General features: G+C 38.1%; 1 protein-coding gene across 2 annotated transcripts in view; it reads right to left on the minus strand.

Moving 5' to 3' along the window:
• The window catches only part of DIP2B (disco interacting protein 2 homolog B), a 232092-nt gene that overhangs the window by 73455 nt on the left and 145269 nt on the right, over window positions 1–13368 (minus strand). For both annotated transcript variants that reach the window (XM_079938477.1, XM_079938476.1), the window contains exon 4: window positions 3313–3438. In XM_079938477.1, coding sequence (XP_079794603.1) covers window positions 3313–3438 — 126 coding nt within the window. The remainder of the gene's footprint in view (window positions 1–3312; window positions 3439–13368) is intronic.

The raw sequence follows: 13368 nt of genomic DNA on the forward strand, positions 1-13368 counted from the left end.
ACTATAGGCACTTTCAAGCGGAGACCTGTGGACACAGACCTCTACATTTTAAGCTTCATTTTATGCAAGTCAGTCAAAATACCTTACTGTGTTTTGGGGTCATTACGTGGTCTATTTGTTCATCTGTGTACCCTCAGAACGCAGTGTAGGGTAAGTCCACACGGGTGCAGAAAAAGCTTAGAGGAGAAAAAATATATGCTGTAGTTTTTGCATTGTGTTTATCTGTATGAATGAGTAATAGTGCTACACAAAGAACCCCTACACAGAAAGAGCTGAGGTAATTGCCTCATGACATTAGTAAATGGTTTCAGCACATAAAGGGAACTGGATGGCAGTAATTCAAGCAGTCTAAAAGACTATGTAAGAGGCCACAGGCACTAAAAGAACCATAGATTGCTACCAACTTGGAGAATTTAAATTTTCCAATCCACAAGACAGAAAGCAGTGCACATATCAATAAGCAAATTTTAGGCTGATTGACATTTTATTGTTTGAGAAGGATTTATGAACAAAAGACAAATGATTTCTCATGCTGTTTACCATATTTTCCAGACTATATGATACTACGAATAAAGCCAAGACTTATGACATAGTTTACTCCTTAAATCCTTTTTGTTAAATCTCTCCAAAAACAGCTCTAAATTTTCATCAGTTCAGTAATTCCGATAGTTATGTGTTGGGTGCCTCCCAAAGAAGCCGACTGGCCAGCGTGCTCTAGCAGGTATCCCAGAAACTAGGTTCACCTGGCACAGCACGTGCAGAGTAAGGGCTCTGACTGGAAACATGTTTTGTGATGTGTGTGGTGTGGCTTCTCAGTGCGCAAAGGACAACACAACTAAAATACTGTGAAATTTGAGGTTAATTTTGCTCTGCAAGACTGGCACAACTTTTCTAGAAAGAAAATCACAGCAAGGTCACCTTTATAGCTGCCTAGAAAATCAGTCTATAACCAGCAGTAATTAATGTCAATTCTCCTCTTCCTCCCCACCCCTTGAGCGCAGCTTCAGCGTTTCCTCTAAACTTCAGGGTTTGGGGGGCTATCAGAGTAAATATGCAAGAGGAAACCTACCTGCCATCCCTGGGTTAGGCTGTAACAGGTTCTGGGAGATAGCGATAAAGGGTTAAAGTGCAACAGCCAAGTCTCTAACCGGTGGTTCTCAGATGCTTGGAGAGAATGGAATCCAAATCCTAACCCATGAAGAGCAAATTCTATCCCCCCACGTGAAAGGTGCTAACGGAAGCCTTATGATACAGTCCTTCCCACACATTCCCTCACACTGGAACACAGGGTTTGTCCCAGACACGTGCGTTATTGTTGAACAAAAGCATCAAGATCCAGCTCTATGTGGGGGCCACGTTAGAAACCGCTATGTGGGATACTCTCAATGCTCATGCTGGGAGAGAATTCCTCTTCTATCTGACAACACTGATGTCTCTAAGAGCATATTAACATCTCTCATGTACTATTCAGAGCTCCCGGAAGAGGACATAAATGGATAGGAAACCTCTTTATTTCTCTGCTCTGCTGAATAAAAGGTCTTAGGAGAGAGGACTGAATCTTTACAATCATGAAATTATTAAAACCACAAGGTGATCAAGAAAATGATGCCACATCTTTAAGGCTGCAGACAGAGGAGAACATTACTGTTTAGAAATACAGAGGCCTGTGGTGAATTCCAAAGGACTATAGTCTCATTCAGCAATGAATAGCCGTGATTTAGAGTTGGTAAATTCCCCTCAGGCAATGACTTTTGTAAGGGGATAGAAAAGGTTTCCATTCCTTCCGAGCATTCTTAAGATCCTTTGCTGCGCTCTCACATTTCACCCGAGGCCATGGGAGCAGACTATTTACTGTGAAACTGCATTTCTTTAGTACAGTTCTGGAGAGGACTGTTTCTAAGAACTCCCAGTCACATTGATCCCTACCCTTTGCCATTTACTACAACTGAACCCTCAGCTGCGCTGCAGCAGAATCTGCCAGGAAGGAATAGCTACGAAACTGAGAGCCCCCTTTGTCCACGAGGACCCAACTGGTGCTGTACTAATGCGGAAGGGAAGCCATCCAAGATTCTGAATGAGTGGGCTGGAAGTATGCACCACTATAGACACAGAATGTCTCATTGTGATGGTCTGCAAGAGGTATCCTGTGTTACGTTTTGAGAAACACTTGAAGCCACAGAGCTATTTCTCTTTTGAACATATTGACACCACAGATGTAAAGAAAAAAAAGCACACACAGTTAATGAGCCCACAGCACACCCAAATGCTCTGAGAAGTTAGCCAAAACCTAGTAGAAGACTATTAATATAAACCCAGGCCAGGGAATAGGATCAGCGTGAACAGCTCAACCTGACGGCTGTGAATCAAAGTCAACCACAACAAATGTAACCTTCCTGGGAATCTCCCCCAAAAGACAGGGTAAGTCGCTGAGACCAAAACAGTACAGGAAACATTTTTCCCCGAAGATTTCATTACCAGTAACATGACGGTAGCGAGACAGACACTACACTGAGGCTGTGAAATACATTTACTATGTTTAGTCTCAGAGGCCTACATCGAGATTCTGTCTGTGATTTCATCTCACAATTTTTTTAAAGCTTTGGGAAAGATTCTGAATAGAAAAGACAACTTGAAGTTGTTCCAGTTGCTCCTCAAATATGAATTTATGGGGGTGGGGGGTAAGGCTTCCAAGCCTAGGGGATGGGGATGGGCCTCTTGGTTCCCGCTGATCTCCTGATCCTATTATAGAAAGTGGATTCTTAAAAACATATACAAAATACATTAACGCATATAAACACACTTACATACGTCTTCCAGATTTATTATAACTTTGCATGACTTCTCTCTCTCATGACACAAAAAAATTTTGTCCCAAGACCACACATTCCTGTGATTGTTGCAGAGAAAAAGCATCTGATTTAGGAGTATAAATTTGTTAAAGACATATATGACTCTGGGTCATATTTTGGGTGTCAATGAGAATAACTATTATATTTAACTACAGAAGGATATTTCTTAGACCCTAAGCTTTGGCTTTATTTATTTATGACTACATGAGTTTGGAGATTACAGCAAGGAAATGCTGAAAACTCAGAAGGAAATTTTTTTAAAAAATAGCTTTACTCTTGAGGCCTCTCTTTGTGTGTGGTTTATGATGCAACAATCAAAACCTGTCACCTTCAGTGTGTACTCTCATACACCTCTGATGACAGGAGAGGAGTTCTGGCTCCTGCCTCAGAAAAGAAAAAGCAGAAGTCATTTGAGAAACATCGAAGTAGTAACTGTCAGACAGAAAGCTTCTGATAAACCTACCGGGAGGTGTGCAGGCATCCGCGGGAGACTGGACAAATGTGGACCGCCTTTTGGTTGGCATGGGCAAAGCCATTTTCTGTTCTTTATGCTTTGCCAGCGCAGCTTGAACTGCTTCTGTGTGGATATCTGAAAGATTAAACATTTGCATTTATTAGGTCCTGGTTCTCAAAGTGTTTACTTCTGTGAGCTGAACTATCACTGCCTCAATCGTTAAAAAGGGATGTTTAGGTGAGTTTTATTTATCATTTGCGTTATAACAAAAATGAATATGAAAAAGAGACAAAAGAAGTAGTCAAGGATAATTTACAGGGGAGGAAAATGAAGCCGAGAATGATAATGAGACTGCTTAACACAGCAGAGAAGGAGCTGATGGAGATGGGGGTGGGGGTGGAGAGAAAGGAAAAGTCTAACGCGGATCTGGGCCCGGTGGGGACCCGACCTCTGAACGGAATGCGTGCTGTGCAGGTGCCTACAGGACACTCTCTGTTCTTCAAATTTAGGATTTGCTTAGCTGTCTGAAAGGGGTTGAGACTCCTCAGTTCTATACCACAGGAAGAGAAGGGCTGATTTTGATCTAGAAAATATAAGGGCTGATGGTACTTGTTTGCCACTCTGGCCACGAAAGAATTCAGCTCTCCACCTGAATGTCTAATAGGAATCGCAAAATAGCATACCCAGGCAGAACTCCTGATTCTCCACTCCCATCCCAAAACTCAATCTACACTTGTACAAAATAGGACCATACTATACACAGTATTTTGTACTGTGCTTTGATTTTCTAACTCTTATAAAATCCTACTGAGGTAGATAACATCTGAGGTGGCTTCCTGGATCACAATGATTTCCTATTCTCAACGAATGGGCCCAATCTACATAAGCAAATGACCTTTAAAGGCCTGTCTCTTGTAAGAGCTGGACCAATCGGATTGTTTTGGGGAGAGGGGGGAATTGAAACTCTGAATCAAGAAACCACAGCTCCCAGGGTGGAGTCACTTGAATGGCAGTGCCCTAGAAAGCAAGAAAGTTCTTGAACTTCAAGGTTGAGATCCCCAGAGCTGTCTCTCCTTCCTGGAGATTTCTCAGCTGTTCCTTTGCTTCTATAAACTACCCCAGCCATTTAAGCTAGACTGAGTTATCCTATTTCATGCAACCCAAAAACCTTCACTAACATAACTAGAAACATCTTTCTATGTAAATGCAGGTCTACAATATAATTTTAAAGGGCTGTGTAGTATTTCACTGTATAAATGTGCCATGATTTATTTAAATAACTGTGTTTCCAAATTTTTGCTACTATTCATACAACTATCCACAAGAATAATTCAGTATTTTCATTTTAGCACATATGTCTAATCCTATTTCTTTAGGATTAATTCCAACAACTGCTGAAACGTATTTCCTAAGAAGGAGGATTTTTTTCTTATATAGCCACAGTGCATTTATCAAAATCCAGAAATTCAAAATTGATACAAACTATTATCTAACCCACAACCCATATTCCAACTTAGTCAACTGTCCCAATAATGTCATCTACAATTTTCCCCCTTTTTTCCTGATCCGGGACACTATACAGAATCACACATTACATTTAGTTGTCATGTCTCTTTATCATCCTATAATCTGTAACAGTTTCTCAACTTTTATCTTGTATTACCTTGACATTGGTGTACAGACTAGTTACACTGTAGAATGTCCTTTAATTTTGGTTTGTTGATATTTCCTCAGAATTGGATTTAGGTTATGCATTTTTGCAGGAATACCACAGAAGTAATGTATCTTCCTGAAACAAGATATCAAGATGCATCTGCCCTGCTACTGGTAATAATGACTTTACTTAGTTAAGATGGTGTCTGCTAAATTAATCTACTGTAAGTTACTATTCTTTCCTTTGTGTAATTAATAAATAATTTATGGGTGAATACTTTTGAGACTATGTAAATGTTACATACTTCCTTAAACGTTCACCCACTAGTTTCAGCATCCATTGATAATTCTTGGCTGAATCAATTATTATAATGGTTACAAAATGGTGGTTTCATAACTCCAACATTCCTTCTGTATTTATTAGTTGGTATTCTCTTCTAAGAAAAAGCTTTCCTTTCTCCACTATTTATTTATTTATATCACCATTTATTTATTTATATTTGGACCTATCAATTCTCATTTTATTCCATGACTAGTCTGTTACTATCGTTACTTATTTTGATGCTCACATATCCCAGCTTTGGCCAAAAGAAGCCCCTTCAAACCACTTCTTATATCCTTTTGATGTATTCTGGTCACTTTGAATGTTCTTTGTTTTGTGGTACAAGATGATCCATGCTCATCTGGTATGTTCCCTGCTCCAGCACTGGAATTATACATTTCTCCAAGGAGCTCTGGCTCCTCTTAGTGAAGAATGGTATTTAGAAACCAAGATCCTAGAACTAGGAGTGCTCACTGCTATTGGGGTCTTTCTTCTAAGCCTTTTCAGTGGATAAAGGAATATAAACATAAACCAATATACACACATATGTATCTATATCTATTTTCATCTATATTAAAAACCATGAGTTCATATTAATACCTACAATTCCAATTCAACACCACAGAATTCATTCCAATCTTCCCCTTTCCATTTGTAAACTCCCTTCTCTAACAGTAAAACACCTGGTTCACAGTATAATCAATATATTTTACTCATTCATTAAATGCCACAATACACAGAAAGTTTCAAAATTCCTATGAAAGGTAAATCTAACTAGAGTTCAATATTTGAGTTCTTTTTGTCTTTAGACTAAATTAAAGTACTGTGTTCAAAAAGCTATTTGGGGAAAAAAAAAAGCTATTTGGGGGGCTTCCCTGGTGATGCAGTAGTTAAGAATCCACCTGTCAATGCAGGGAACACAGGTTTGAGCCCTGGTCTGGGAAGATCCCACATGCTGCAGAGCAACTAAGCCCATGCACCACAACTCCTGAGCCTGTGCTCTAGAGCCCGTAAGCCACAACTTCTGAAGCCCGTGCGCCTAGAGTACGTGCTCCGCAACAAGAGAAGCCACCGCAATGAGAAGCCCGCACACTGCAATGAAGAGTAGCCCCCGCTCGCCGCAACTAGAGAAAGCCCACGCGCAGCAACGAAGACCCAATGCAGCCAAAGATAAATAAATATTAAAAAAAAAAAAAAAAAAGCTATTTGGGTTAGTTCTCCCCCCTCCCCCTTTGGTGGTTATATTATTCTTTGAGTAATACTGTTAGGTTCATTTGTTTTTCTTTGTATTCCACAGGTCCTTTCCAAAGTGTGGATTAAACATTATGTGACACAATAAGAAACATACATTTGGTCTCTGCCTGGGTTCCTGACACTGAGCTCCTAAAACCCTGTAATTTCCCGAGTGACAGGAATGTCTTTTGTTCTAATGAGGCAACTCTTGGTGGGCTCCTGGATCGCTTCTGGGTGGGGGCTGGTCACCAGACAGACTACGTTATGATTAGAGGCTTAGAACTTTCAGCCCCATGCTCCATCCTCTGGGGAGGGGAAAGGGACTTGGGATTGAGCTAATCACCAATGGCCAATTATTTAGTCAAGCATGCCTAGGTAATGGAGCCTTCATAAAAAACCCTGAAGTAAGGGGTTTGGAGAGCTTCTCGGTTGGTGAACACATCCTCGTGCCACCAGGGTGGTGTACCCTAAACTCCACAGGGATGGAAGCTCTTGGGTTTGGGACCCTTCTGGACCTTGCCCTATGTACCTCTTTATCTGGCTGATCATTTGTATCCTTTCTAATAAACTGGTAACGTTAAGCAAAGTATTTCCCTGGGTTCGGTGAGCCATTATAACAAATAATCAACCCTGAGGAGGGGGTTGTGGGAATCTTCATCTGTAGCCAAGATGGACAGAAGTATGGGTAATGTGGGCACCCACTACAAACAGTCCCCAACTTATGATAATTCAACTTATGATTTTTTGACTTTACAACGGTATAAACGCAATATGCATGCAATAGAAACCGTACTTCGAATTCTGAACTATCTTTTCCTGGGTATGATTCTCTCTCGTGATGCTAGGCAGTGGCAGCAAGCTACAAGATCACAAAGGTAAACAACTGATACACTTATAACAATTCTGTAACCATACAGCCATTCCATTTGCCCAACTGTAGGCTAATGTAAGTGCTCTGAGCACGTTTAAGGCAGATCAGGCTAAGCTATGACGTTCGGTAGGTTAGATGTATTAAATGCATTTCAACTTACAATATTTTCAACTTACGATAGGTTTATTGGGATGTAACCCCATTGTAAGTCGAGGAAAATCTGTACTTGTGATTGGCGTCTAAAGGTGGGGAGAGTCTTGTGGGAATAAGCCTCTGGGGTCTGCACTAACTCCAGGTAGCTAATGTCAAAATTGAATTAAATTGTAGGATACTTAGTTGGTGTCTGCAGAGAACTGGAGAATTGCTCAGTGTGGAAAACCCACACACTAGATGTCAGGAATACTGTGAGTAAACATACAGTTTTTCTTTAATTAACATGGTTCCAAAAGTCAAAACTATACCAAAAGGTAAACTTAAAGATGTGTCACTACCCCCAATAACCACTTCTATCCCAATTCTACCTTCTCCATAGGTAACCAATCTCCTTATTGATTTATCCTGCCTATATTTCTTTTTGCAACAAATAACCATATTTTCTCATATCCCTGTCTTTCATACACAAAAGGTAGCATACAATATATACTGTTTTGCACTATGCTTTTTTCACTTAACAATAGATCCTGGAATTCATTCTGTATCAGCTACTAGAGATCTTTTTCATTCTTTAAAGCAGCATAGATAGCACTCCATTGTATACCACAGTTTATTCTACTACTATCCTATGTGTGGGCATTTAAGTGTTTCCAATATTTTACAATTACAAATAATGATACAACAAACAGCCTTGTGCAAATGTATTTTTATACTGATGACAATATATCTTCAGGATAACCTCTTACAAGTGAGACTCCTAAATCAAAAATTGAATACATTTTAAATTTTGTTACATCTTGCCAAATTCCCCTCTGAAAGAGCTTTGTCATATTGTAGTACTATCAACAATGTATAGGTGTGCCTGTTTCCCCATAGCCTCACCTTCAAAGTGTGTTATCTACCTTTTCACTGTTGCCAGTTCAGTGGCTGAGAAATGGTACTATTTTATGTTATTTTTTGTTTTTTTTTGGCTGCACTGTGCGGCATGCAAGACCTTAGTTCCCCAACCGGGGATCGAACCCATGCCCCTTGCAGTGGAAGTGTGGAGTCCTAACCACTGGACTGCCAGGGAAATTCCCTCAGTATACTTTAAATTTGCACCTCTTTTATCATTAGTGAGATTAAACATCTTTACAGAGGATTTTAGAGCCATTTAATATTTGTTTGTTTGAAAGTGAAGTGAATGTTCATGTCACTTTACCATTTTTCCATTGGGATTCTCAGTTTATTTTCCCTTGATTTTTTTTTTTTTTTTTTTCAGTACACGGGCCTCTCACTGTTGTGGCCTCTCCCATTGCGGAGCACAGGTTCCAGACATGCAGGCTCAGCGGCCATGGCTCACGGGCCCAGCCGCTCCGCGGCATGTGGGATCCTCCCGGACCAGGGCACGAACCCATGTCCCCCGCATCCGCAGGTGGACTCTCAACCACTGCACCACCAGGGAAGCCCCTATTTTCGTTTGATTTTTAAAAGTTTTTCATATATAAAGGATATTAGCCCTTTATCTCTGAGATATGTTAGAAATATTTTCTTTCAGTTTGTCATTTGATATTGTTTGCAGTGGTTTATTGCCACGCAAACGTTGTTTTTTAATAAAAAATTTATGTAAGATTTCAAATTAGCAACCTAAATGCACAACTGCAGGAACTCAGAAAAGACCAAATTAAAACCAAAGTTAGCAAAAGGAGGAAATAACAAGGATTTGAGTAGAAATAAACAAAATAGAGAATAAAAAAAACAATTGAAAACAATCAACAAAAATAAGAGTTAATTTTTTGAAAAGATGAACGAAGTTGACAAAATTTTAGCTAGATTAAGAAAAGACAAATAACTAAAATCAGAAATGAAAGAGGAAATATTTCAACTGATGTCACAGAAATAAAAAAGATTATAAGACACTGAATAATTATGCACCATAAATTGGATAACCTAAAAGAAATGGACAAGTCCCTAGAAAACATATAACCTACCAAGATTAAATCATGAAGAAACAGAAGACTGGAACAGACTGATTACTAATAAGGAGACTGACTCTGTAACCAAAAACCTTCCAAGAAAGAAAAGCCCAGGTCTCACTGGAGAATTCTACAAAACACTTTAAGAAGAATTAACACCAATTCTTCTCAAACTCTTCCAAAAACCTGAAGAGGAGGGAACATTTCCAAATTCATTTTATAAGGCCAGCCTTATCCTGATACCAAAGCCTGGCAAAGATACTACAAGAAAAGAAAACTACACACCAAAATCCCTGATTATTAATGCAAAATTCCTGAACAAAATACTAACAAACCAAATTCAACAGCACATTAAAAGGACCATACGGCATGACCATTAAAAAGACCATACATACCATACCTAAGCTGATTCAACAAATGTGAACAAATTCAACTCAATATCTGTAAAACTCTAATAGAACAAAGGTCAAAACTCATATGATCATCTCAACAGATGCAGAAAAAGCATCTGACAAAATTAACATCCTTTTATGATAAAAACATGCTACAAACCAGGAACAGAAGGAAATTAGCTCAAGATAATAATGATCATACATGAAAAACCCACAATCAACATCATATTCAACAGTGAAAGCTGAAAGCTTTTCCTCCTAAGGAATAAGGCAAGGATGCCCACTCTCACACTCTTTCAACACAGTACTGGACATCATAGCCAGAACAATTAGGTAAGAAAAAGAAATAAAATGCATCCAAATTGGAAAAGAAGAAGTAAAACTGTTTCTGTTTGTGGAAGACATGATGTTATATGTAGGAAACCCGTGAGATCTCACATATAAAACTTTTAGAAAAAAAAAAAACTGTTAGAACTAATAAACAAATTCAGCAATTGCAGGATAGAAAATCAACATACAAGAATCAGTTGTATTTCTGAACACTAAAAACAAATCATCTGAAAAGTAAAAAAAAAATCTTATTTACAATAGCATCAAAAAGAATAAAACACTTAGGAATAAACATAACCAAGGAGGTGAAAGATGTGTACGCTATAAAACATTGATGAAAGAAATAGGAGACAAAAATAAATGGAAAGACATCCTATGTTCATGGGTTAGAAGACTTAATATTGTTAAAATGTCCATATTACCCAAAGCAATCTAGAGATTTAATGTAATTTCTATCAAAATCCCAATGGCACTTTTTGAAGAATTAACAAAACAAAATTCCCAAATGCATATGGAATCTCAAAAGACTCCAAATAGCCAAAACAATCTTGAGAAAGAAAAACAAAGCTAAAGGCTTCACCCTTCCTGATTTCAAAACACATCACAAAGTTACAGTAACCAAGACCATGATATTGGCATCAAGACAGACATGTAGAACAATGGAACAGACCGGAGAGCCCAGAAATTATCTTGGTGTATATGGTCAAACGGTCTTCAACAAGGGTGTCAAGACTATACAACAGGGAAACGATAGTCTTGATAGAAACAAATGGTGCTGGAGAAACTGGAATATCCATATGTAAAAGAATGAAGTTGGACCCTTACCTTTCACCATATACAAAAATTAATCAAAATGAATTAAAGACCTAAACATAAGACCTGAAACTATAAAACCCCTAGAAGAAAACACAGGGGAAAAAACTTCATGACCTTGGAATGGGTAATAATTTGCTTGGACATCCAAGCAGAAAATAGAAATAGGACTACACCAAACTTTAAAACTTCTGCACAACAAAGGAAACAACAGAGTGAAAAGGCAACCTATTGAATCAGAGAACATATTTGCAAACCATATACTCGATAAGGAGTTAATAGGTAGAATATGTAAAGAACTCCTACAACTCAATAACAACAACAAAATCTCAAATAACCCAATTTTAAATGGGCAAGGGACTTGAACAGATATTTCTCCAAAGAAGACAAAATGGTCACTTTTAAAAAAACCAAGAAAAACCAGAAAATCACAAATGTTGGCAGGGAGGTGAAGAAATTGGAACCTTTGTGCACTCTTGGTGCGACTGTAATGTTACAGTTGCTATGGAAAACAGTATGGAGGTTCCACAAAAAAATTAAAAATAGAACTACCCAAAACAATCCTACTTTTGGGGTATATATCCAAAAGAACTGAAAGCAGGGTCTTGAAGAGATATTTGCACAACCATGTTCATTGCAGCATATTTACAATAGCCAAGATGTGGAAGCAACCTAAATGTTCATGAGTGGATGAATGAATAAAGAAAATGTGGTATATACATACAATAGACTATTACTCAGCTTTAAAAAAGAAGAAAATCCTGTCATATGCTACAACACTGACATGCTAAGTGAAATAAGCCAGTCACCCACACACACAAAACAAATATATACCACTTATAAGAAGTATCTAAAGTACTCAAATTCATAGATGTAGGGAGTAGAATGGTGGTTGGCTGCAGGAGGGAGAAACAGAGTTGTTGATCAATGAGTATAAAGTTTCGGTCATGCAAGATGAAAAGGTTCTAAAGAGCTGTTGTACAACAATGTGCATATGGTTAACAATATAATGTACACTTAAAAATTTTAAGAGGGTAATTCTATGTTATGTGTTTTTACCTCAGTAAAAAAATTTTTGTGTCGTTGTATCACATCTCGATTTTGAGTCTCAGAAAGCCTTCCCATAGGCTTTCCATAAGCTTAGATTATTAAAAAATTGACTAATATTTTCTTTAGGTATTTATATGGTTTCTTTTTTACTTGTAGATCTCTGATCCATTTGAAGTTTTTGCTTGTATATGGTGTGAGGTATGGATTTACTTAATCTTTTTCCTGTTGTCCTAGCATTGTTTACTAAAAAGTACTTTTTCACCCAAGTGATTCACAATGCTATCTTTATCATATAATAAATCCCAGATGTACTTTGGTCTATTTCTGAACTTGTTATTCTATTCCAATGGTCTGTCTGCCAATTTGTATGCCATACCACACTGTTTTAATTATACAGTCTTTGGAGTATATTTTAATATCTTTTAGGTTTTCTTTCTCAGTGTTTCCTAGCTATCCTTACGTGTTTATTGTTCCAAATGAACTTCAAAAGTATCTTTTCTAGCTCCATAAATAAATTTGATAGTGTTTTTATTGGAATTGGATTAAACTTATAAACTAATTTTTGGAGTCCTAACATTTTTGTGATGTTGAATCATCCTATCTAAGAACAAGGGATGCCTTTCCATTTATCATGTCTACTTTGTGTCATTCAGAGTGTTTTAAAGTTTCCTTTATAAAGATTTTACACAGTCCTGAAGTTTATTCCTAAATACGTTTTATCTTCTTTATTGCTTTTGTAAATGAGGTTTGCTCTACCATTGTATCTTTTGACCAGTTATTGTTTGCATATATGAAGGCTACTGGTTTCTATACTAGTTTCAGATCTTGCTACTTGACTAAATTATTTCATTAATTCTGTCATCAATTCTCCTGGGTTTTTAAAATGAATTATCATACCAACTGCAAATACAGCTTCACCTCTTTTCTAATTCTTACACCTCTAATTGATTTCTCTTGTCTCTTTGTGTTGGTTAATACCTCTAGTTAATTTAAATGTTAGCATCCCTAGGATTAGAAAAACTCTTACAAATAAGAAAAAAAAAAAAGAACCCAACTTAGAAAAAAAATAGGCGTAGGCAATGGACAGGTAGTTTACAGAGGCAGCACAAATGGAAAATAAACATATTCTAAAATGTCCAGTCTTGGGGCTTCCCTGGTGGCGCAGTGGTTGAGAGTCCGTCTGCCGATGCAGGGGACACGGGTTTGTGCCCTGGTCTGGGAGGATCCCAAATGCCATGGAGCGGCTGGGCCCGTGAGCCATGGCCGCTGAGCCTGCGCGTCCAGAGCCTGTGC

Source organism: Stenella coeruleoalba, assembly GCF_951394435.1.
Source record: "Stenella coeruleoalba genome assembly, chromosome: 11".
Lineage (NCBI taxonomy): Eukaryota > Metazoa > Chordata > Mammalia > Artiodactyla > Delphinidae > Stenella > Stenella coeruleoalba.